The sequence below is a fragment of the Scyliorhinus canicula genome, chromosome 6, assembly GCF_902713615.1.
Source record: "Scyliorhinus canicula chromosome 6, sScyCan1.1, whole genome shotgun sequence".
NCBI lineage: Eukaryota > Metazoa > Chordata > Chondrichthyes > Carcharhiniformes > Scyliorhinidae > Scyliorhinus > Scyliorhinus canicula.
In genome coordinates this window covers 207151563-207178502 of record NC_052151.1, presented here as the reverse complement: position 1 = coordinate 207178502, position 26940 = coordinate 207151563, and the positions used below count along the sequence as shown (strand labels likewise).

The 26940-nt window shown below is 45.3% G+C and overlaps 1 protein-coding gene across 6 annotated transcripts in view; it reads right to left on the bottom strand.

The window, feature by feature from the left end:
- The window catches only part of LOC119967834 (NACHT, LRR and PYD domains-containing protein 3-like), a 125438-nt gene that overhangs the window by 60553 nt on the left and 37945 nt on the right, over positions 1-26940 (bottom strand). For all 6 annotated transcript variants that reach the window (XM_038800870.1, XM_038800867.1, XM_038800869.1 and 3 more), the window contains exons 6-7: positions 20873-22610; positions 7147-7233 (exon numbers count right to left, since the gene is read on the bottom strand). In XM_038800870.1, coding sequence (XP_038656798.1) covers positions 7147-7233; positions 20873-22610 — 1825 coding nt within the window. The remainder of the gene's footprint in view (positions 1-7146; positions 7234-20872; positions 22611-26940) is intronic.

Here is a 26940-nt window from a genome sequence, read left to right as displayed (position 1 = left end):
AAGTGGCCGTGTGAGAAGACAAAGTTGCAAGCAGAGCAGTCAATGCGGAAAGACATGGCGGAGCACCAGGACTGCGAGGAGATGGCACAGTGGTTGACGGAGCAGCTGGTGAACTGTTTTTGAAGAATGCTTCGCCAAGCTGGAGGACGACATGCTGGACCCGATCAAGACTTCAACTGATCAGGTGACGCAGAATCAAGAAATCCAAGGACGTGCGATCCAGGTGAAGAAAAAGGTATCCGAGCACGACCAGAAAAGAATGCAGGAGAAGCTGGAGGACCTGAAAAACACGTCCAAGAGGCAGAACCTGAGAATCGTCAGCCTCCCTGAGGGCAGTGAGGGATCGGATAAGGGGGCCTATGTAACAAACATGCTGGAGAAGTTGATGGGAGCTGAGGTGCTCTCTCGGTCCTTGGAAGTGGATAGAGTGCATAGAGCTTTCATGAAAAAGCCCTGAGCAAATGGGGGCGATGGTGGTACGTATGCACTGGTTCCTGGACACGGAACACATTCTGCGGTGGGCCAAGAAAGAATGGAGCAGCAGGTGGGAGAATTGTGAGCTTGGGCATTTATCAAGACCTGGGCGCGGAGTTGGCCAAGAGACGAGCCGGGTTTAATCAGGCAAAATCGCCCTTTTAAGAAGGGGGTGAAGTTCGGGATGCTGTACCCATCGCGCCTGTGTGTCACATACGAGGACCGGGAATTCTACTTTGAAACACCGGACGATGCATTGACTTACAACAGAGAAAAAAGACTGGATGTGAACTAAAGACACTGGAGCGTTGGGGAGAGTATTGTAATGGTGATTTGTTGATAATCACGTTTGTGCGGGTTTGTGGGGTTTGAATAATTAGTGTTATGTGCAATATGGTGCTGTTTTGAGGTCTAAAGTTAACTTTGTTTTACTGGGAGCTGGATGGAGGGGGGCCTGGTTTCGTGGTTGGTTTTCCACTGTTTTTTCTACTGTTTGTTTACTGAGGAATGTGATGCTTTGAAAATGTATGTCCAAGTGGGGGAGGGGGAACAATGTGGAGACCGTCGGTTTGGTGCCATGGGCGGGAGCTATCAGGTCAGCTGGCTCACGAAGCACAGTGGGGGGGGGGGGGGGGGGGGCGGCGGCGGCGAGCAGGTGATGAGCTTCATATGGGGGGGGTTGGCTTTCTGGTGCTGTTACCGGGGCAGGGAGGGGGTGAGGAGAGCTGCTGCGCTGGGTAGGTTGGCCAAGTATTCTACTCAGGGCTAGACTCAAAGACCAGGGTGTTTGCAATTCTGATTAATAAACAGGTGGCATTTGAGGCAGGGAGAATTGTGTCAGACACGGGGGGGGCGGGAAAGGTACATAATGGTGGTGAGTGGGAAGCTGGAGGGGATGCGGGTGGTACTTGTGAACGTACATGCTCCGAACTGGGACAATGTGGAATTTATGAAGCGGGTATTATTTAAGACCCCAGACTTAGAGTCACATAACTTGATCACGGGGCAAGATTTTAAAACCGTCGTTGATCCGGAACTGGACCGGTCAAAAACCAGGACAGGGAGGGTGCCAGCCGCAGCAAAGGAATTGAAGGGGGAATAGACTCATGGCGGTTTAGACGGCCAAGGGCAAAGGAGCTTTCTTTTCTTCCCCCATGTCCACAAGGTATAGCACTCGGATAGACTTTTTTGTTCTGAGCAGGGCTCTACTACCGGGGGTGGCGGATATTGAGTACTCGGCAATCGCAGTGTCAGATGAAGCCCCACATAAGGTGGATCTACGGGTTAGTTTGGAGAGAGGACAGCACCGCTATGGAGGTTGGATGTGGAATTGCTAGCAGACGAAGCGGTCTGTGGGCGGGTGAACAAGTCCATCCAGAACTATCTGGAATCAAATGATATGGGGGAGATCTCTGCAGCAATGGTCTGGGAATCTTTGAAGGCAGTGATCAGAGGGGAATTAATCTCGATACGGGCCCACAGAGAAAAGGTGGAACGAGCTGAGAGGGATAGGCTATTTGGGGAGATATTCCAGGTGGACAGGAGATAGTCAGAAGCCCCAGACGCAGGATTACTGAAGGAGCGGTGGAGGTTGCAGGTGGAATTTGGGCTGTTGACTACAGGGAAGGCGGTGGAAAAGCTGAGGAAGGCCTGGGGGGGTAAGGGGGGGGGCATCTATGAGTATGGGGAAAAGGCAAGCAGAATGCTAGCGCACCAGCTCAGAAAAAGGGAGGCGGCCAGGGAGATAGGGAGAGTAAAGAATAGAGGTGGGATCACGGTTCTGGACCCAGCGGGGGGTGAATGAGGCATTCAAGGACTTTTACAGAAAATTCTATGAGTTGGAACCCCCGGCTGGAGTGGAGGGGATGAGGCAGTTCTTGGGTCAGTTGAGGTTCCCAAGGGTGGATGAGGATCTGGTGGAAGGGCTGGGAGCCCCACTTGAAATTGAAGAAATAATGGAGGGATTGAATGGCATACAATCTGGCAAGGCCGTACGGCTACCCAATGGAATTCTATAAGAAGTTTTCGGAGATACTGAGCCCACTGCTGATGAGGGCATTTAATGAAGCAAGAGAGAAGGGAGTCCTCCCCCCAACCATGTCACAGGCCTCGATTTCATTGATTCTGAAACAGGAGAAGGATCCGGAGCAATGCGGGTCATACAGGCCAATTTCTCTACTGAATGTGGATGCCAAACTGCTGGCTAAGATATTGGCCACAAGGATAGAGGAGGTTGTCCCAGGGGTGATAGGGGAAGACCAGACGAGAGTTGTTAAGGGCAGCCAACTCACGGCCAATGTTCGAAGGCTCCTAAATGTTATTATGATGCCCTCAGAAGGAGGGGAAATGGAGGTGGTGGTCGCGATGGATGCGGAGAAGGCTTTTGATTGGGTCCAGTGGGATTACCTGTGGGAGGCGCTGGGAAGGATTGGGTTTGGTGAGGGCTTCATTGACTGGGTGAGGTTGCTCTATCAGGCACCAGTAGCTTGTGTGCGTATGTACCAGTTGAGGTCGGGTTATTTTAAACTACACTGAGGGACGAGGCAAGGGTGTCCCCTCTCCCCGCTACTGTTTGCGCTGGCCATAGAGCCACTGGCCATGGCTTTAAGGGCCTCTAGGTACTGGAAAGGGCTGGTTCGGGGGGGGAAGAGGGGGGTGGTGGAGCACCAGGTCTCGCTTTATGCAGGTGACCTGCTCTTGTATATCTCAGGCCCTTTGGAGGGGATGGAGGAAGTAATGCGGATCTTCGGGGAATTTAGTAATTTTTCAGCGTGTAAATTGAACATGGGGGAAAAGTGAGATGTTCGTGATCCAGGCGAGGGGACAGGAGGAGACTGGAGAGCTGTCATTTAGAATGGTAGCAAGGAGCTTTCGGTATTTGAGAATCCTGTTGTTTAGAATGGTAGCAAGGAGCTTTCGGTATTTGGGAATCCAGGTGGCACGGGAATGGGAGGCACTGCATCAGTTAAACCTATCCAGGCTCGGAGAACAAATGAAAGAGGACTTTAAGAGATGGGACATGCTCCCGCAATCACTGGCGGGGAGGGTACAGACCGTGAAAATGAGGGTCCTCCCCAGATTTCTGTTGGTCTTTCAATGCCTCCCCATCTTCATGCCAAGGGCCTTTGTTAAGCGGTTATTTTGGGTTTGAGTGGGTGGGTTAAACCCCGCTGGTGAATAAAGTGTTGCTCGAACGCAGTCGGGGGGGGGGGGGGGGGGCTGGTGCCGCCGAACTTTCGTAATTACTACTGGGCAGCAAATATAGCCATGATTTGGAAGTGGGTAGTGGGGGAGGGGTTGGTGTGGGAGCAAATGGAGGCGGCGCCATGTAAAGACACAAGTTTGGCAGTACTGATAACAGCACCTCTCCCGTTCTCGCCAACCCGATACTCCACAAGTGGTGGCGGCTCTGAAAATCTGGGGGCAGCGGAGGAGATACAAGAGAGTGAAGGGAGCATCGATTTGAACCCCGATTTATAATAATCATTGGTTTGTACCGGGTAGGCTGGATGGTGTGTTCCGGAGATGGCAGAGGGCAGGAATTAGGAGGATGGGGAATCTATTTATGGACAGGAATTTCCCCAGCTTAAAAGCCTTGGAGGATAAATTTGAATTGCCAGCAGGTAACGGGTTTAGGTATCTGCAGGTACGAGACGTTTTGAGAAGGCCGGTCCCGGCCTTCCTGCTGCTGCCACCACGGGGGATACAGGATAGAGTAGTCACCAGTAGATAGGGTAGATAGATGCACGGGAAGTCCAGCAAATCATGTCCACAAGTTTTGGGCATGCACGGAGTTTAGGGGGTTTTGGCAGGGTTTTGCTAAGGCGATGTTCAAAACACGGGTGGTTCCGAGTCCGGAGGTGGTGATCTTTGGAGTGGCGGAAGAGCCGGGAGTTCAGGGAGTGAAAGAGGCTCATGTTCTGGCCTTTGCCTCCCTGGTAGCCAGGAGACGAATCTTATTAATGTGGAGGAACTCGAAGCCCCATTGTGCAGAAACCTGGGTTAGTGACATGGTTGGGTTTCTTAGTTTAGAGAAAATAAAGTCCGTCTTAAGAGGGTTAATGATCGGGTTTACCCGAAGGTGGCAGCCATTCGTCAACTTTCTCGGGGAAAATTAAAATGTCAGCAGAAGAATTCCAAAAAAGGGGTGTGGGGGGGCGGGGTGTTGGTCTTGTTTACTTGCTTTTAATATGGCAGTCAATAAGGTTGCCTTTCTTAATCTAATTTTGAATATGATATGCTTTCAGAGTCGCCAGGAATCAATTGATACCGCCACAAGGTTCAACCGAATATCAAAGAGCCAAACAACCAGTCAGTTAGTTCAAAGTCAATGATATTGTATTTACACATAAGTTTAACTTACTCATGCAAGATATACACTACAAGCTAAATTACTCCTACTACTATCACCTGTACTTAACTTTGGGTTCCCGGCTTAGGTCAGAAGAACAGTGACCTTTGTTCGAATCTGGATGTATTGGGTCTGGAGAGATAACAGAGGTACAGCTGCGGTCATCTGTCTGGTAGCGAGCATTGAACTTGAACTTGCTTCTGGTGGTGTTACTGCTAATGGAAAGCCTCGGTTGTTGAGAGCCGAATCCAAGAGAGCGAACACATGGCAGGGTTCCTTTTTATCCTTGGGGGGGCTTCGCGAGCTTTTGGGCGATCCTTTAGCCTGGGTCCAATTAATTGGGCAGTCTCGTTCACTGCCTTCAATCTGAGCCAATAAGCTGTGGGTGCTTGATGGCTGGGCGTGTCCTAAGCAGTCATTGACCTTGCTTGTTTGTGCCTTCTTACTGAGGGGAGTGGCGCCGAAATGTCTGGGATGGTATCGGATACCTGAGCACTAGCCTTTGTATTGCAGAGATGGGCCATCAACGTGTAAATTGGCCAAGAGTTTAGAGGCTGTCTACGATCTGTGTTCACAAATACACATTCAGGTTATGTGCCTGCCTTTGCATTGTCCATATTTCCCATTATGCTTTGCAAGTGTCCGTATTACTTGTTGCAAGTGGCCATCCCAGATGGCTACAGGGGGAAGGGCCAGACTATTGTTTTATTGGTGGGGGGTGTGAAGATTGTGATGGGGGTGGAAATGTTTATTGTGCCATTGTTCTTGAAAATACAGAAAACTGTGTCATTTGAAACATGGAAGTCTGGCAATATCTGGTTTGAGAGAGTACAGGGAAAGATCCCACAAAAGGTTAATAGCAGCTGCAAAGAGCAGGGTTATGCAGATTCTTGCTCACAAGCAGGTTTAGCAAACACACAGGTTTCATGTGGTAAGCTAAAACAATGGCTCACACCTTCATGGAATGTAACTATCTCAGGAAGCATCTGAAAAAGCAGGGATGAGAGTTTCAATTGCATTAAGTGACGAATGTTTAAAACAGGCAAGTCTTTCAAGTCATAACCAAGTTAAATTTTAGCATACAGCTAAAAGCAAAGTTTCACACCTTAATTGAAATAAACTCTCTTAGTAAACAGCTGGAAAGGATGGAAGATGCCCAGTCGAATTTGGTGTCAATTTTAAAGTGTAAAATTCTACGAACATCAAGTCAATTAAAAGAAATTGGAGACGACCTGTCTACGAGAAACATCATTTAAGTCAAAATCAAAGGCAAAGTTATGAGCTGGGGACAATTGGAAAATTAAACGATTCAAAATCACAAAAATAAAAGTTAACTATTGAAACGAAAGCATTTTTTAATCAGATCTGAGAGGAGACGATATGCCCAAAATGAATAATTAGTTGTAGTAAGATGTTTACATCAAAGATACTTTTAAACTATCAAAGTGAAACAAGCTCATTTACAATAAAGTCGTTAAAACTTAATAACTCTCAGAAAGAGAATATAAACCCAGGGAGCAACAGCAACAGGAGAGAAGGGGAGGAGAACTCAGAGAGAGAGAGAGAGAGAGAGAGAGAGAGAGCTCGGTCATGGGAAAGACAAGGCAAGCAGCCGAGTTTAAACAGTTATACATCTAAGGAAGACTAGAATTTAAACAGAAGTCAGAGTCAGCTTAGAGATAGCTAGCAGAGCCAGCTCTCACAGCTCGGTGCATGGGAAAGACAGGACACAGCAACCGAGTTCACCAGCGAATACAACTCAAGAAGACCAGATTTTAAGAAGATCGATTGTCAAGGTGGGACTGAAGGTCTGTACAACCAACCAGTAGCAGCCAGAAGCAAGATCTTTTTTCCTTTCTGTAAAGAAAGTGTTTGCAGCTTTTAAAAAGAAAAAATATAATAATACAAATAACTTAACCTGAAAAAGTGGTTATTAGCTTACTTCACTTCCTTAATAACGCAGGACCCAGGACATCAATGCTATTGAGGGGTAAGTAGGTAAAATTCTTCGGTGAAGGTATGGGTTATACCGGGGGATAACTTGAAAAGATAGTTTGACCTGAATAGCACCCACAGAAGCCTGCATTGGAGTCAGGGAGTGAGAATCCCTGTTCACCATTTAGAATATCAACCTTTTTTTTGGTATAGGGGGAATTCTAAGAATAGTGGTGAGTTTTAACTTCACATCTTTATGTCGCTGTTATTGTCATTATTATAAAATATTGCAAATACCCTAATAAAAATAAGTTAAAAATAAAATAAAAATTTACACTGCAAGACATCCAGTCATGATAAACACAATCTCACATTCTGGTACTCACTTCAGTTTCTGTATTTTACAGTCCGGATTCCTCAGAGACGCAGACAGTACTTTCACTCCTGAATCTCCCAGATGGTGTGAACCGAGCCTAAACAGAAAGAGTGAGAAACACATTAAAATGGGCTGACTTTTCACCAGGAAACAGGAGCTGGGTTTCTTTTAGGGTTGAAAACGACCATTGGTAAGAAACTGATAAAAGTTAAGAAACTACTCTCCTCTCCCGATTGTCCTTTTAATTGAACGGAAAAGGAAGTATTGAGCAATATGAACTGATTGGGCTATTGGTACAAACCTCGTGGTTATAGGGGGGGGGGGGGGGGGTCGCACGATCGAGGGATAGTGGGGGGGGGGTCGCACGATCGGGGGATAGTGGGGGGGGGATCACACGGGGGGGGTCGCAAGAGAGGGCGGGGGACGGTGACGGGGACAGTGGCGGCTACATGACAGCAGTACTAGCCCAAGAACATGGCGACCAGTTAACACCTGTGGGATATTACTCTGCCAAACTTGCCAATGTAGCACTGGCATACGGCAGCTGTCTCAGAGCCATGGAAGCAACCCGTCGAGCTGTAATGACGAAAGCAGGCCTGGTCTTAGACCAGTAGTTGACTATTAAATGTCCCCATGCAGTCCGTTCACTACTCTCCATGAACAGAGTATTGCAAGTCACATCAGCCAGATGGACAAGATGGACAGCAGTGTTGGAAGCAGCTCATCTTTACTTCCACCGAGCAAGTCCAGTCAATCCGTCAACTTTGCTCCGACTTCCTGAGGTGCAAAAGGGGAGAGAGGAAGAAGGACATGACTGTGCGGAAGTAACAATAGAAATGAAAGAGGCACGTCTGGTAGAAGAACCACTACAGATTCCAGATTTGATTCTATTTACAGATGGTTCCTCCTTTATTGATAAAGGTGTTAGAAAAGTTGGATAGGCAGTCACCAGCCTCTATGAAGTAATGGCGGAAGGAAGTTTGCCCCAAGGAACATCAGCTCAACAAGCTGAACTGAAGGCTCTAACAGAAGCATGTCATGTGGCAAAATATCAATCGGCAAACATCTATACGGATTCCAGATACGGTTTTGGAGTAGCCCATGATTTTGGTCATTTATGGAAGAAAAGAGGATACCTTCCCACAGCAGGGACACCTATACGAAATGGGAAAGTATAAGACCTCTGGAAGCAATGGCTTTACCAAAAGAACCATCTATTCGCAAATGTAAGGCTCATACTCAAGAAGATACTATGGAAGCTAAAGGAAATGCCTTTGCAGACCAAGCAGCAAAGAAAGCTGCCTCTAAGTGACATTCTTCAGCACCACCAAGACACATCTACAAATTCGGAGTGACCAAGTTATTACAAGATCTACGTGAAATGCAACAAAACTCTACACAAGAAAAATGGTCATGGCTAGATTCTATTGAGGAGTATGATGATGATACTGGAGACAAGTTCAGACTGATAAACCAGTGGCACCATAGGCAATGATGCCATTCCAAGCACAACAGATCCATTAATGGGGACATAAATAGTAGATACATTTTCTAGATGGATAGAAGCTACTCCAGTCAGAAAGGCTACAGCCACCAATACGGCCAAAATCCTATGCAAAGACTATATTCCCAAATGGGGAGTACCAGCTAGCGTTGATTCAGATAATGGAACCCACTTTACGGGTGCTGTATGTGAGGAGGTGTGCAGATTACTGAACATTAATTGGAATTTGCATTGTCCTCATCATCCAGAATCATCAGGACCAGTGGAACACATGAAACGGACCTCAAAAGAAAGACTGTCCAAATATAGCCAAGGCGGCATGAACTGGATTCAAAAGCTTTGCCCCTAGTATTGTGCAACCACAAACAGAACAACAGGCTGAAGCCCATTTGAGGTCATTACAGGAAGACCCATGTCCCTGCCAGGAACTATTGACTTACGAAAAGCAAACTGTCATTTAATGAGTGATGCATTACTTAGCTATTGTCAAATTCTAACAAATGCTGTTAGTTCTGCTTCTCAACAGGTTTCCGCAGCCTGGGGTGCACCCCCTGAAGGAGGACACTGCCTCATTCCCGGCGAGGCAGTGTTTGTGAAGAAAATATAGAAAGAACCTCTCGGGGCCAAGTTTGAAGCCCCTTATCTGATTCTGCTGACTACACAGTACGCTGTGAAACTCCAAGGAAAGAAACACTGGATTCACACATCACATGTGAAGCGCGTGCATCAGAATAATAATAATCTGTTATAATGTTTACAACATTATTAATTTTAAGTTGCCTGTTCTGATGGGCAGGCTTTACTAAACAGTTACATGACAATACCTTTCTTCAAATGTTTCAGTTATGCTCAAAAATGTAATATCTCCGGGTGCTGGGTGTTAACTGCAATCCCTACTGTGTTGTTCCTCGTGTCTTAATAAAGCTCGTAGTCTCAAAGGTGGAGAAGATGCTTTATTGTAAATTTTTTGTCTTCAGAGCTTAACTTATGGCTACCTCAAATGCTGTCTGCCTGTGTCTGTGTCCTGCTACGAGTCCCCCTTCTGTGAAGTGTGTCCTCACTTCCTGTCCCTGTGTATTTATAGCTCTCCCGTGCTCCCTCTAGTGCTTGCTCAGTTCTATTGCATCTACTCAGATCTACAATCACCATATCCCCCCTTTTTTCTTTACATATTTTCTGTACATCGTTAAAGAAAATTGTACAAAACAGTTAGATTACTTACGGTATGTGTATCTATACAAGAGATGGTGCTATTGCATATTTTACAAAGCCAATTTATATTTATGAGTCCAATCGTAATAAAAACATTTATGAGTCCAAACTTGATGAATTTGTTCATCAGTTTTTTCTTTTAGACATAGACATAGAACAGTACAGCACAGAACAGGCCCTTCAGCCCTCGATGTTGTGCCGAGCAATGATCACCCTACTTTAAACCCACGTAACCCGTATACCCGTAACCCAACAATCCCCCCATTAACCTTACATTACGGGCAATTTATCATGGCCAATCCACCTAACCCGCACATCTTTGGACTGTGGGAGGAAACCGGAGCACCCGGAGGAATCCCACGCACACAGGGGGAGGACGTGCAGACTCCACACAGACAGTGACCCAGCCGGGAATCGAACCTGGGACCCTGGAGCTGTGAAGCATTGATGCTAACCACCATGCTACCGTGAGGCCCCTTTTTTGTTGTTGTTGACGTGGTGATATTGATATTGCAACTCCGTTGTGAATGTTGTCGGTGTTCTTGTTATTTTAAGTAACCAATACGTCATCCCACGGTGTTTGCATGGTCGAACCACTGATGTTGACTGATATGGACTTTTTTCTGTGCTTGTGGTATCGATTTAGTATGTCATCTGCCTTGAAAGCTGGTGTGCTTGCTTGTTCTGGAGCAGATGTGAGTTTGTGTGATTCGTTGTCATCCCATGGCATGTTTGTAGTCTTGTCATTGTTTTGCAGTGTGCTGTGGCATTGTCCTTCATGTGCAGAGTTGTACCATTTTGTACAAGTCGTTGTTTCATTGCTGTTGTTTCTGTCGTTCCTGTCTTTGTTGTTTTCGTTGCCGTTCTTGTTGCAGGTTTTGTCGTTTCTGTCTTTGTTGTTGTCGCTATCTTTGTTATGCTTCTTGTTGGTTTTGTTGTTCTTCTTGTAGTTTTTGTTGGTGCTGTTGTTGTTCTTGTTTCTGCAGTGCTTCTTGCGATTTTTGTTGTTCTTATCGCGCTTCATGTTGCTTTTCTTCTTGCTGTTGTTGTTCTCGTTTCTGCTGTGCTTCTTGTGGCTTTTGTTTTTCTTGTTATGCTCAATGAGTCATTGTCACAGTTATTGGTGCGAGTGTCCTTTGTGGAATCTGTTACATTGAACGTTTCGTCTCGAGAATGGTGAGAATGATCTGATGTTGCATTGATGCTGGTGACATCAGTCATTTGTGGTGGATTTGATTCATCTTCTTTGCTTTCTTGGTGCTCCTCTTCTGTAGTCAAATTCTTCACTATTTCATTTGACGCGGTCTCTCTGGACTCTTGGTGTTCCTCTTCTGGAGTCAAAATCTGCATGGTTTCTATTGGTGTGGTCTCACTGGACTCTTGGGTGGCCCTACTCTGTGCTTCTGTACAGACAAGCTGAGAACTGTCAGTCTCGCTGTGATCCTGTACGTCAAGTGTGATCACTGTGTCACTGTTTTCGCATGCAGTGGGTAGATGTACATTGTCTTCTTGATTATGTGAGCTTGGTAGACTTTCATAGTCTGCTTGCGGTTTCTCAGATACGGCGGGTTGACCTTCATAGTCTTGTTCATGCATGGTGTTTGCCAGGGAGTGTTTGGTTGCTTCTATTTTGGAGTCTTTCATCGCTCTCACTGTGGAGCCTGTCATCGCTCTGTGTGTGGAGTCTTTCTGTGCTCTCTGTGTGGCGTCGTCTTCGTCTTGGGTATTGCTGTCATCCAATGTATCGACGATCTGCCATGGCACCATGTTGTTGGATTCATCTACCACGAGTAGATTTTTGTTGAGCTTTGCGGCCGTGTCGCTGATGCTGTGATCAGCATATCCGAATAACTCAGCCATGTCTGAGTAATATTCGTCGAAAACCAAATCAACTTTTTTTGCTTCGGATTTGGTATCTTTGTCTTCATCATTTTTTGCATATCCGAATAACTCAGCCATGTCCGAGTAGTATTGTTCGAAGAACAAATCATCTTTTTTTGTTTCAGATTTCTTTTTGTTCTCTTCACTTTGGGTGGTGCAGACTGCTTTTCCAGGGTGTTGAGAGAGTTATTTTCAACTGCTGGTTTAAGTTCTGTGTTCTGAGGCAAGAAAATTTGGTTTTACAGCTTTAAGTATCTTGTACGTACCAGTCAGGCAGGCAGGAAGGGGTCGAGTGAGGGAACCGTGGTTTACCAAAGAAGTGGAATCTCTTGTTAAGAGGAAGAAGGAGGCCTATGTGAAGATGAGGCGTGAAGTTTCAGTTGGGGCGCTTGATAGTTACAAGGAAGCGAGGAAGGATCTAAAGAGAGAGCTAAGACGAGCAAGGAGGGGACATGAGAAGTCTTTGGCAGGTAGGATCAAGGAAAACGCAAAAGCTTTCTATAGGTATGTCAGGAATCAAAGAATGACTAGGGTAAGAGTAGGGCCAGTCAAGGACACTGGTGGGAAGTTGCGTGTGGAGGCTGAGGAGATAAGCGAGATACTAAATGAATACTTTGTCAGTATTCACTCAGGGAAAAGATAATATTGTGGAGGAGAATGCTGAGACCCAGGCTATTAGAATAGATGGCATTGAGGTGCGTAGGGAAGAAGTGTTGGCAATTCTGGACAAGGTGAAAATAGATAAGTCACCGGGGCCTGATGGGATTTATCCTAGGGATTCTCTGGGACGCGAGGGAAGAGATTGCTGAGCCTTTGGCTTTGATTTTTAGGTCATCATTGGCTACAGGAATAGTGCCAGAGGACTGAAGGATAGCAAATGTGGTCCCTTTGTTCAAGAAGGGGAGTAGAGATAACCCCGGTAACTATAGGCCGGTGAGCCTAACGTCTGTGGTGGGTAAAGTCTTGGAGAGGATTATAAAAGATACGATTTATAATCATCTAGATAGGAATAATATGATTAGGGATAGTCAGCATGGTTTTGTGAAGGGTAGGTCATGCCTCACAAACCTTATCGAGTTCTTTGAGAAGGTGACTGAACAGGTAGACGAGGGTAGAGCAGTTGATGTGGTGTATATGGATTTCAGTAAAGCATTTGATAAGGTTCCCCACGGTCGGCTATTGCAGAAAATACGGAGGCTGGGGATTGAGGGTGATTTAGAGATGTGGATCAGAAATTGGCTAGTTGAAAGAAGACAGAGAGTGGTAGTTGATGGGAAATGTTCAGAATGGAGTTCAGTTATGAGTGGCGTACCACAAGGATCTGTTCTGGGGCCGTTGCTGTTTGTCATTTTTATAAATGACCTAGAGGAGGGTGCAGAAGGATGGGTGAGTAAATTTGCAGACGACACTAAAGTCGGTGGAGTTGTAGACAGTGCGGAAGGATGTTGCAGGTTACAGAGGGACATAGATAAGCTGCAGAGCTGGGCTGAGAGGTGGCAAATGGAGTTTAATGTGGAGAAGTGTGAGGTGATTCACTTTGGAAAGAATAACAGGAATGCGGAATATTTGGCTAATGGTAAAATTCTTGGTAGTGTGGATGAGCAGAGGGATCTCGGTGTCCATGTACATAGATCCCTGAAAGTTGCCACCCAGGTTGATAGGGTTGTGAAGAAGGCCTATGGTGTGTTGGCCTTCATTGGTAGAGGGATTGAGTTCCGGAGCCATGAGGTCATGTTGCAGTTGTACAAAACTCTAGTACGGCCGCATTTGGAGTATTGCGCACAGTTCTGGTCGCCTCATTATAGGAAGGACGTGGAAGCTTTGGAACGGGTGCAGAGGAGATTTACCAGGATGTTGCCTGGTATGGAGGGAAAATCTTATGAGGAAAGGCTGATGGACTTGAGGTTGTTTTCGTTAGAGAGAAGGTTCAGAGGTGATTTAATAGAGGCATACAAAATGATCAGAGGGTTAGATAGGGTGGACAGCGAGAGCCTTCTCCCGCGGATGGAGGTGGCTAGCACGAGGGGACATAGCCTTAAATTGAGGGGTAATAGATATAGGACAAAGGTGGGTTTTTTACGCAAAGAGTGGTGAGGCCGTGGAATGCCCTACCTGCAACAGTAGTGAACTCGCCAACATTGAGGGCATTTAAAAGTTTATTGGATAAGCATATGGATGATAAGGGCATAGTGTAGGTTTGATGGCCTTTAGTTTTTTTCCATGTCGGTGCAACATCGAGGGCCGAAGGGCCTGTACTGCGCTGTATCTATCTATGTTCTATGTTTTCAATTTTCGGGCATTTCCCTTTTAAGTAGGCGTGGTCCGGATGCACAGACATCATGACGCTCGTGACGTCATGCGCAGGAATCAATTGCGCATAACGATCCGCGACCACAACGTTTTGAGACTGCACATGCGCGGCTTGCGCATGCGCATGACGATCAGCAACAAGAACTTTTCTAAACTGCGCCTGCACATGCGCAGAACCCAAAACGGGTGATTGTAACTGCGCATGCGCGGCTTCTGGTTCCTGCGCATGCGCAGATGCAGATTTTAGGTCTTTGTCTCCCAGAGACTGTAAAATGTGCTCAGACGCCATTTTACCGCGGATTTCAGCATTTCTTTTCCCCTGAAAGTTGTAAGTTACCTTTTCCTTTCAATCTGTACTGGATTTCAGCGTTTTGGCTTTGTGAAAAATTCAAGTTATTTCTTCTTTTTGATCTGTACTTTTCACTCGCGATTTCTTGACTGAACCCTTTCGGGTCTGATTTTGATTGTTTGAGTTTTGCATCACTCAGTCTCTGTGCAGTTTGGCCTCTGAGCATACCATGCTGTTCAAATTCCATACAGTACTCTTCAAATATTTTTGGTATTATTTGTAAGTTGTTGCTGTCTTCATCTTTTGGGTATTTAAATCCATTATATACTTTCCTAGCTTCATGTCCTGCGATGAGCATTGCTATTTTAATGTCGTCTGAGGCTGCTATGATATAATGATATGATACAGCTATGATATAAAAATCAAACATTTGTTTAAATATTTTCCAGTCATTTCTTACATTGCCGGTCATGTCCAGCTGAGGTGGGGTTCCAAGCCACATCCTCGAATAAGCGATGTCTTCCCAAGTCGAATGTCCAGTAGGAGTTTTTCTTGTCATTTTGGTCTTTCTGTGTCTGCAGCTGAGTTGTCCTGTAGTAAGCTTTTGAAGCCACTGTTGGTACCATGTGTTGTTCCTCGTGTCTTAATAAAGCTCGTAGTCTCAAAGGTGGAGAAGATGCTTTATTGTGAATTTGTTCTGTCTTCAGAGCTTAACTTACGGCTACCTCAAATGCTGTCTGTCTGTGTCCTGCTACGAGTCCCCCTTCTGTGAAGTGTGTCCTCACTTCCTGTCCCTGTGTATTTATAGCTCTCCCGTGCTCCCTCTAGTACTTGCTCAGTTGTATTGCATCTACTCAGATCTACAATCACCACACCTACCCACTCAGAGGGAGGTATCCCTTTTATACCCAGTGTAGCCACCGAAGTTGGCCATTCCCTCAATACAAAATGGTGGAACGCAAAGCATGCAGGTTAAAATGGACAAAGTTTGCAGCTCAAGCACGCTGCACCAAGCCAATGTGTATTCTGTCTGCTAAGAGAGCAGACAGCACCGAAACGAACATTCCGCATACTAATGAGGCAATCTCCGGGATAGTTAACATAGTAATGGAACGATCCCAGGGACAATGCACACAAATAGGGAAGTGATTGCAATAATGTATGGGAAACCAGACACCCCGGCACCAGCGGGGTTCGAAAACAAAGCACCTGAAGGCCCGCCCAGCAACCGAGGGACAGCCTCAATATTGGGGGGATTCAAACAAATCGATTGGGAAGAGACCCAATTGATTCCCAGCAGGCAAAGGGTCCGCCCAAAGGGCGCGAAGCCCTAGAACCTATAAAAGACAGGTCCCAAACTTAGTTTGTTCTTCTTGACCAGCCCTCCTCTCTGGACCAGCCCCTCGACCAGCTTTTACCAAAGAAGACCTTGACCGAGAGAGAGGAGAGGCTTGGGACAGCAGCCACCAGCAAGTAAGTGTCTCACAACGATCGCTACCAGAGATAGACACTCCTGATCCCTTTTTAACCCGTACCAACCTGAAGTCTGCGGACCAGTGCAGAGCAAGAGGCCTTGTCCCCTGATCCAGCAGTTCCTTATTCAGATAAGTATTGGTCTATTTAGTGGTAGGAATAGTTTAATCATCTTAGCGTGTGCATGAGTAGTATTACAATTGTATTATAATAAACTCAGTTGTTTGAACTTACTAATTGGTGTATGGTTTTATTGGTTTGAACTTGACCTTGTAACTTGTGGCGGTATCTTAACGATACCTGGCGACTCCAGAGCTAAGTAACGAAACAGAGCCAAATTGAGTGTTAAGCACACTGACCCAGAACAAGCAACACCATTCCTTTTAATATTTCAGAAACCACTGAATGGTATATTTTTCAGAGCTCTGATCACTCTTCCCACATCCGCTTGGGAGTAGACAACTGTTCGCACACTAGAATTGCGTTTGATATTAATTATTATGTCCAACTTTGGGAACCTGCCAGATAGTCATTGAATTCTTTTGAAGGATGGCATCAACATAACTATGACACAAACAAAAACCCTCCCCAAATTCACCTACCGTCCACTGACCAGAAAGGCTCCATATGCCTAGTTAGTAATGATCCTACAGGAATGCAGATGGGATATAGCAAATGCTCCCATTACTTTCATGTGAGTACATCTTGCACTCGATTCCGAGCTCAAAAAATTGCTTTTGCCTCCTTATTAACAAGCTTAATGAATCTCACGAGTAATTCCCATTTTCTAGGTCTCTTAGAGGAAATCACCTGTTATATCCCTTATAATGGAACTTATTTTGTCTGGAATAACAAAGACTACCCCTGGCTTCCAAGACCTTGGTCAGGATCCTGTTATTTAGCGTACGTCATACCTCGCATCCGTCATCTCTCTACCCTTCCAGAAACACCAGTTCAAAGAGAGAAATGTGCGCTCACCATGAAAGACAGATTGCTTGCTTACCTTATTCCTTTTCATTGGCACAGATGAGTGGCCAGTGAAATGAAATGAAATGAAATGAAAATCGCTTATTGTCACGAGTAGGCTTCAAATTAAGTTACTGTGAAAAGCCCCTAGTCGCCACATTCCGGCGCCTATTCAGGGAGGCTATTACGGGAATCGAACCGTGCTGCTGGCTTGCTTGGTCTGCTTTCAAAGCCAGCGATTTAGCCCTGTGCTAAACAGCCCCTTTAAATTGAATAAACTAATTGACATAATGGAACAAGTAGCTAATGATCCCTCCAAGGCCCCAGTTGGAATTTCTGACGAAATGGTTGCCATCAGAACTGTTACCTTACAGAATCGAATGGCACTAGACTATTTGTTAGCCGAAAAGGTGGTACGTGTGCCCTGATTGGAGCAGAGTGTTGCACCTCTCTTCCAAATAACTCAGACCAAGTCAGACCTTGGCAATACACGTCCAAAACGAAGTTAAGAAATTTCAACACCCCTCTGATTCCATTACTTGGGGTTGGCTCTTTGGATGGTTAGCTAACACTGGAAGGTCCGTTATCCAGGGAATTTTCTTCTTTTGCATTATTGGATTTATCCTTTACGTAATCATCATGATCATCAGATGTGCATGCCAATGCATGGCAGCGCGTAACACCCAAAGGATTCAAGTGGTTCAGTCCACACCCAGAGCATCACCACCCAATAACTGACATGAAAACTTTCTGTTGAACTATTATTTACCGCATTATAATCATTTGTTAATCAATTACTATTAATCATTTTATTACTGAATTACAGAAACAATTTTGAATCATATACCAATTATTACTAAATCATATATACAACTTCAGTTATTTTACTGTGTAATCATTTTAGTTGTCAACTTGAGATTATTATTAACTTTTATCACTGAATTATGTAATCATGTAATCCATTTTTAATCATGTAATCAATTTAAATTATGTAATCAATTTTTAATCAGTATATCAATGTTTTAAGTAATTTTTCAATTTTTACTAAGTCCTTTAATCAATGTTCTTTTGAGTTCAATTATTAATATTTTACGATATTATCATTTCATTTGTTTTATTGAATTATTAAGATGTTTGTAACGCTTGCAAGGCTGTTCCCACTCTGCTGTTGAAGGCTGTTCTCAAATGAGTGAACCATTAATGTGAATGAGTCTCTCTCTCTACACCTATCACTGTCCTATTGCATTTATTCCTTTCCTTCGTTGATTCTATTTAATTTTTCATTCATCTTATTCACTTTTCGCATCATCAAAAAGGGGGACTGATAGAATCCACCTTTTTAGAATCCACCTTTTTAGTATATAACTAATTAAAGAAATAAATGGCCCAAAACTTAAAATGGCTTCTTGTAAAATATTCCAGACAGTGAAAGAGGCGGTTTCCCATGAGAATAATCAAGATGAGAACATCCTAAACAAACCAAGGCCAAGTCAAATGTTTTGGGCAATACTCCCAGAAATGGTTTTCATCGTTAAAATTTCATGGAGAAATACATATCGAATTGAATTAACTATGAAAGAAATTTAACCCAATCACAGCCAGAAAGGGGAGAAACATTAATTGTTTTCAACTTTCTGTATTCAATTAGAAGAACCATTAGAGCTCGGATTTGTATTAAATTCAACTCAGTACTCTATTTGCTTGGACAAAACGAACTTTAAAGAGGCTCGGTATTGCAAGTGAAAAATACTGATCAAGAGAGATCTCATTCAAACTGAATAAAAGCAATTTACTCCATACACAAAGCTCTGTTTCATAATCTGACGAGTGGTGTATATCGTGCGGCGACATGTAAGATACACTAATCAAAGATCAGATCTAATAGTAGGTGAGGGTGGAGTCACGCCTGAAAGTGGCACTCTTCGGGGTGACAGACCAGCCAAAATTACAAAGGGGCCTCACAAGTGTCAAAGAATATGGCGAGAGAAGAAAGAGGGACGGGTACAGAAACCTTTGAGGCACAAAACAGGGGGCTGAGAACAAGGCTACAAAGGGAGGACCCGACAGCAGGGTCAAAAGGTCTCAGGTCAGAATGGGGATCAAGCCAATGCACCTCCAAAAGGGGACAGGGACAGAGGCGAGGTTATCAGAGTACCCTGCATGGAACTCAGTTTTCAGAGAGTGCTGTCGCATGCAAATAACTAAAGCACTAAAACATGTACTATAAAATGTGAAACCAATAGAATACGTTACAATTGGAGGGAGGGGGAGGAGGTTGGTTATTTCTGTTGTTATGTAACTGTGCATGCTTTTTTTTCTTTTTTGTAAACTTTGTAAATCGCTAACATCTCAATAAAAATATTTTCTAATCCGGAAGAGCTTTAAATGATCTCGGCAGGGGTGCGACAACCAAGAAGAAACATTAGAGGGGAATACGAGGCTGAACAAAATATTGGGAGGGACCAATCAAACTAATAGTCTTTATTATTGTCACAAGTAGGCTTACATTAACACTGCAATGAAGTTACTGTGAAAATCCCCTAGTTGCCACACTCTGGCGTGTGTTTGGGTACACAGAGGGAGAATTCAGAATATCCAATTCACCAAACAAGCATGACTTTCTGGACATGTGGGAGGAAACTGGAGTACCATGAGGAAACCCACGCAGAAACTGGTCACAGAAACTCCAGTATCACATCCGGAGTGGAGTACCACAACTGGAGTATCCAGAGGAAATCCACGCAGACACGGGGAGAACATGCAGGCTCCGCAAAGACAGTGACCCAAGCCGGGAATCGAACCTGGGACCCAGGCGCAGTGAAGCTAACCACTGTGCTACTGTGCCGCCCATAGAACATACAGTGAAGGAGGCCATTCGGCCCATCAAGTCTGCACTGACCCACTTAAGCACTCACCTCCACCCTATCCCCGTAACCCAATAACTTTTCTTGGACACTAAGGGCAATTTAGCACGGCCAAACCACCTAACCTGCACATCTTTGGACTTTGGGAGGAAACCGGAGCACCCGGAGGAAACCCACGCAGAGACGGGGAGAACGTGCAGACTCCGCACAGACAGTGACCCAGCCGGGGAATCGAATCTGGGACCCTGGCGCTGTGAAGCCACAGTGCTAGCCACTTTTCCAACGTGCTGCCCCACTACTAGTACAAAGAAAGGTAAGTTAATAGGTGCACTCGGAGTAAGAGAGAAATTAATGATGTCCAAGTCAGGGTTACTGTGCATGCTTCTGAATGCATACCGTAGAGTAAACAAGATGGGGCAGTTACAAGTGCAGATTGTAATGGGAGCAAAGGAACAATTACATTGCTGGGTGCAGTCTGGATGTAGAAGAGTGAATCTGCAGGGAAATTACAGAAAGATACAAACATCGTAGATTAGTTATAACGAGGGACGTCAACCACCCAAATGGCATCATCCAATGAAAGATTTAAAAATGGAGAATTAGAAAAATATTAAATTGTTTGACAAGACTCTCCCCACCGGAAGCCACCTGATTATTTTTGATGCAGTGGGACATATTTTCTCCTGCGATCACTACAGCTTACACGGTTCAACATCAAGTGTTTTTCTTTATAAGTTATTGTTTAATATGTTTACAATATCCATACTCTGTTCTTGTAAATGAATATCAGTTTACTTTTACTTTAATTGCATGGGAAAACTAAAATCTCCACTAAGCAAACTGATGACTTGTCAGCAAAGACACAATTCGGGCAGCACGGTGGCCTAGTGGTTAGCACAGCCGCCTCACAGCACTGAGGTCCCAGGTTCGATCCTGGCTCTGGGTCACTGTCCATGTGGAGTTTGCACATTCTCCCCGTGTCTGCGTGACTTTCGCCCCCACAACCCAAAAATGTGCAGAGTAGGTGGATTGGCCACACTAAATTGCCCCTTAATTGGAAAAAGTAATCTAAATTTTAAAAAAAGAAAGCAAAGACATAATTCTTATTTTCCACCTTGATTGATTGAACTGGAAGGTTATTCTCTTTGATTGAACTGGAAGGTTATTTTCCTTTATAACATAGTAAATAGTTTCTCAACAATGAAAATACCAGCTATTGGACCAAATAAGCAGTTACCTCAACACTTGGCATTTGTGCAGAACAGGTCCCAGTCGCTGGAAATTTTCACCCAGATCGAAGGTGCTCGAGAGATCGAGTTCTTTTATTGTATCACAGAGTCCAATGACATGAGACAGGGCCGCAAGGTCAATTGGGGTCATTGCGATTCGATAAAATGCAAGATTTTCCACAGATCCTACTGTGGCCTGAGCCAGTGCTTTATTCTGAGATTCAAACAGGTAGTGGAATGTGTTCAGGAGGTCCCTTTGACCCGATTCACTCATCGTGTTTCTAATCTGACTTTCAATCTTCTTCTTCACCCAGTCAATTATTCGACACGTTGTATCGTGAGAAAATTGACCCAGAATCTCCTCCAGGGGCCAAGCTGCCTGTGGGGAGGAGAGACCAGCAGCAAAACGGAGAAATATCTCAAATCGCCCTCCTCTCACGTTGCGAACTTCACGGAGGATTTTCCTGATGTTCCCAGCATCTGTAGTCAGGAATAGTGCGAGTGCAGCTGCAAACTCCTGGATGGTGAGGTGTGGGAATGTGTAAACCACACTCTGGGCAGAATCATCTCTCTCCAAAAGTTCCATCAGGAACCCAGACAGGAACTGGGAAGGTTGCAGATTGTACTTGATCAAATCTCCATTTCTGAACACAATCTTCTTCTCGGAGACTCCTGTGAAGGCCATCTCACCAAGCTTCAGAAACACATCACGGGGGCTTTCAATCTCTGGGCTATGGTTTTGCAGAATGTTGTAAATATAGTAGGAATATAGTTGGGTGACGGTCTTGGGAACTTGCTGCTGTTTCATATCTCTTCGTGTAAAGAAGGGACCCAGTGACAGGCCAAGGATCCAGCAGTAGGAAGGGTTGTAGCACATGGTGTACAGGATCTCGTTCTCCTCCACATGTTTGAAAACAGCTGCTGCTACCGTCTGATCTTCAAAAAACTTGTTGAAATATTCCTTCCGTTCATCACCAACAAATCCCAATATTTCTGCCCAGACACTGATCTCAGCCTTTTTCAATAAATGTAATGCAGTGGGGCGGCTGGTCACTAACACTGAACATCCTGGGAGCAGCTTGTGCTGTATTAAACTGGACACAATGTCAGAAACATCACACCAGCATTCGGGATCTGTGCACATGGACTGAGGTTCTGTATTTCTCCGATTACCAGCAAAATGAATACTGTCCTTGAATTCATCCAAACCATCGAATATAAACAGCAATCCCTCTGGGTTCTTCCAGAGCTCTCCCAGAATATTCCCAAAGTAAGGATACTGATCCAGTATCAGATTCCTCAGGTTTATTCTACAGTTAATACTATTCAAATCCCGGAATTTAAAACTGAAAACAAATTGAAAGTGTGGGTATATTTTCCCAGTGGCCCAGTCATAAACAATCTTTTGTACCATTGTTGTTTTTCCAATTCCCGGGACTCCACTCACTGCTGCTGAATTCCCAGATTTGGATTTTTTCTGGGAAAAACTGCTCTGGAACAACTGATCCGTTCGGATTTTTTCCAGTTCTCTCCGGAGATGTTTCTTTCTCCATTCTTCATGGTCTCGGCCTCTTGCCAGCAGTTCATGTTCTACAAGTTTCCGATCGCGAACAGTAGAAATGATCGTCAGTTCAGCGTATCGATCAACCAGCTGGAAAATCTTAACCTTCTCCTTTATCAGGATAGTGTTCACTCTCAGTGTTTCAGTTTGTTCCCGCAGTGTCTCCTTGTGTTTCTGCTGAACATCTTCAATTAGAACAGACAGAAAATATTAGTTACTAAAATAACATTTTGCTGAATAGATAGATGTACTTTATAGTTTTAGTGAAGGTTTGCGTAGAAATTAAAATTTGTAGTGTCAAATCGTCACTTGATTCAAAATTTGCTGAATGTGGAGATTTTACACAGGTGATATTTTCTCTCTGATGGTTGATCCTTTCCGACCCCCCCTTACGATTCACGCCCCGCTGGCAATTCAGAAGAATCTTGGGTTATATGACAGTTGATGTTTTAGTCAATCAATGCATGCATTAGTCCGTGATGCCAATCTATTGGAGAAGCGGCATTTTGGCTATGACTGGGAGGGTGGGTGGGGGCAATGGTAATTGTTCAGGAATCCCATTGTTATTGTTTCCTGCCTTCAGCAGGTTATCTTTGATGCTGAGTGCGCACTGGAATATCAAGTTTGAATATGGAGAGTTCTGGTATCAAGCTGTTACCAGGTTCTGCATTTTTGAGCGCTGCTTGGCTCATCACCAGGTGCCCAATGTGGGCAAGATTGTGACAGCAACAAGGAGTTTGATCCCCATTCTCCTGGGATGGATTTGGGGCCTCCCTCTTTGCCCTACCCATGGTGGAGATTGTTCAGCTGTGGGTCGGACCTACCTTAGGGCAGAGAATTCAAAAAATAACCTTCCCCTGTTATATTGTGTTTCAGAAATCACCAACAACTTTCCAGAACTTTTGCACAAATGGTTTTTTAAAAATATAGTTTATTAGATTTTTCCATTTTTTAAAAACAAGCAACGTAACAATTAACATAAAGTCGGGAAAAAATATCCACGACAATCCTCTGATCAATAACTCAATGTCAATAGTCATCATTCTCAATGTCTGAGTGCATCAGATTGAGGGACAGATGAAGAATCATGCCACCATATTCAAAACGCGGCTCCAGCCCAACTGACCCCGACTGTGGGCTTTTAAGAAAAACAATTGCTGTGCTCTTCATTCCGTTGGTTTTTATTTGCAATATTTTAGGGGAAAAATTTGCATTTAGCTCAATGCATTCACGAGATTAGCATTCACTAGATTAGAGACTGTGCAAGCCTATTATACAATCACTCAAGTCTATGGTTTCACTGAATTTATAAGGAGGCAAATAGCTTATATTTTAAACACTAATTACTGCTTTGCATGTATATTTGATAGAATAGATAGTTAACTATCTATTCTATGTATTTTATTTTTGTTAGAAAATATTTTATTGAGGTATTTAAAATTTTAACAATTTAAACATCAGGTTTCAACAAGAACAAAACAATATACCCAACATCTCTCTCCCCGCCCCCGCACCCCAGTAACAAACCCCAGCCAACATGGCTAACACAGACAGTACCACCTTCCCTGTCCCCCCTTCCGCTAGTTCTCCTTCCCTTAGTCTTTCTCCCCCCCATCCCCCGTCATTGACCCCCGTCCCCCCTTACCCCCTGCTGACAGCCTAATTTTTCTCGAAGTTGATGAACGGCTGCCAACTCCGGGCAAAGCCCTGTAGCGATCCCCTTAAGGCAAATTTAATTTTCTAGAGTCTGCGAAACCCCGCCATGTCACTAATCCATCCCCCAACTTCAGGGGTTCCGAGTCCCTCCAGCCTAGTAAGATCCGTCTCCGGGGCACCAGGCAGGCCAAGACATTGGCCTCTCTCACCCCCTGGGCTCCCAGATCTTCTGACACACCAAAGGTGGCCACCTCTGGACACGGCACCACCCGCAGCTTTAATACATCTGACATGACATCAGTAAACCATTGCCAGAAACCCCTCAGCCTCAGATGTTCCCAAAACATATGGACGTTTCTGCAGGTTAGGTGGATTGGCCATGCTAAATTGCCATTGGTGTCCAAAAAGGTTATGAGGGGTTTTGGGGTTACGGGGATAGGGTGGAAGTGAGGGCTTAAGTGGGTCGGTGCAGACTTGATGGGCCGAATGGCCTCCTTCTGCACTGTATGTTCTATGGTTCACAGGACCCGTCGCACAGCATCCATAGCTATCCTCCACCCCCTCATAGAACTTGCTCATCCGGGACACCGTCATGAGTGCCCTGTGGACCACCTTGAATTATATCCGGCTCAGCCTGGCACACGATGATATGCATTGGCCCGCCTCAGGGTCTCCTCCCATAACCCAGCTCTTCTTCCCACTTTGTCTTCACCTCCCCTATCGGGGCTCCCTCCCACTCCACCAGTTCCTTGTAGATCTCTGAAACCTTCCCCTCTTCTGTTCTCGATACAGGTGCGGGAAGGTCGAAATCCCTCACTTCCAGATCCCGGAACCCTTTCCCATCTGGCAACTCAAACTCCTTCTCCAGCTCCTCTAAGCTCGGCAAGCCCTTATCAATAAAAAGATCTCTAAATCTCTTGATCCTTGCCCGCTGCCACCTCTGGAACCCCCCATCCAGCCACAGACACTCATTGCTTTCAGGGGTCAGCAGGCTAGCAGTGCTTCCTATGTTCCCCTTGCTGGGTGGGCTTGCACTCAAATCACCGCTGAGGGAGTTCAGGTGGAGTGGGAACTAGAAAGTGGATGGGAGGAGGGTCAGCTCTGGGGGCAACTGACAGATTCCTGGGTGGGATCTCGTGAAGTCAGACTGCAAGTGAAGAGTGGAAGACTCAGGAATAGGTTGCATCTCAGCCTCATGAGGAATAAAGACACTCACTTTGGGAAGCACAACGGAACTGTGAGCAGAATCCCACATTCAGGGGACCATGGGGTTAAGGTGTATGGAATTACATTTCCAGACTTCCGGTGGTGTTGGCGTGGGCGCGCAGCGCGAAGAGCTCCCGCCCGTGGCCGCGAGTCGCGGCGTTTTCAGGGATTTCCCCGAACATTAACGCACCCCCCCCGACTACCGTCGGCCTTTGGTGTCGTCGTGAGCAGCCAGCGGGGCCGGTTTAAAAACCGGTGAAGAACCCCGCGCGGGTGTTGGGGCGGCGGGGGCTGAGCAGCGGGGGCGGAGCTACGAGGCGGCCGAGGAGGCAGGCCCGAGTCCAGGATACCATGTAAGTGCGGTGTCTCAACGGATGGCTCCCACCTAGGAGGAAGAAAGAAGGCTGGAACCTGGTCCCAGGGAAGTTCTGGATGAGTACAGAGGGGAAAGGAAGAGAGCTGAAAGACTTAAAGTTTGGTGAAATTTTTTTTTCCTCCCCTTTGTTTTCAAAAAAAGAATAATTCAGATTGATGAAGGACAGAAGGGTGGAGGGAGAGAGAGGAGAAGAGAAAGAAAGTGAAAAACAATAAGCGGCTAAAAGATGCGAAAAGCAGCACTGAAGAAAGGAGGAAACGCGGGCTCGCCGCCGAAGGAGAAGACGAATAAAAGTGTTGATAGGATGATGGAAGCCGAACTGCAAAGCGGGGCCGCACTGTTTACGGTGGGGAAGATGACCGAGGTGATGGCGGTGGAGCTGGATTAACAGTTGCGAGGCACATGGAGGCCTGGAAAAAGGAGACAGCGACCGCATTGAAGTTAATGGTGGAAGAGGCAATCACCCCGATAATTGCCCCGTTGAAGGTGGCGGTGGCAAAGGCTTTGGCCGAGGTGAGAGAGCAGGGCGAGAAGATGAAAGAAGTGGAGGAACACAGCGACTAGGTCACCTTGAGGAAATGAATAAATGAATGTGATAAAATTAGAATTATTAGTTAAGATAGGATAGTTAGTAGGGCCGGCTGATGGTAGGGGACTCACAGACAAAGAACAAAGAGATTCAGCCAAAGCCTCTTTGAAACTATCGGGGGAGGGTGGCCGCATGGTCAGAAGGTGAAGAGCATGATGGGGTTACAATGCAAAGTGACCAATTAGGATATAGGGCCAGGTCAGAAGGTGTATAGAATGACCAATGGGAAGCTTATATGTGACTCTTACTGTGATTTTGAATACATCAGCAGAAACCCTTTTGTCTTCTGTCTCACTTACTGCGGAACTCACAGGAGGCAGCTGTGTGTCCTGGAGTTCTCCCAGTAGGCCAGCCTTGCAAGTTAGTTATTATTAAATGATACTATACCTACAAATCCATCTCTCGTTTTATTGAGCCAGACTACCGGGTGAAGAATTTGTAATCAACATTTGGTGCCGAAACCCGGGATTTCTCGAGTCAAACACCGGCCAGCTGCGAACTCAGAATTAGGCTGATTTTGGACACGGAAAGTGGACATGGGCCCACAACGTGAGTAGCTTAAAATTGCCACGTTGATCTCCCCTTTCCCATGGACTGATTGGCCTGGTCAATCGCGGCTGGTACGGTGCGATAGTCTCGACGAAATCAAAGGTCAGTCTGGGGATTAGAAAAGTCGGAAAATCAGTCG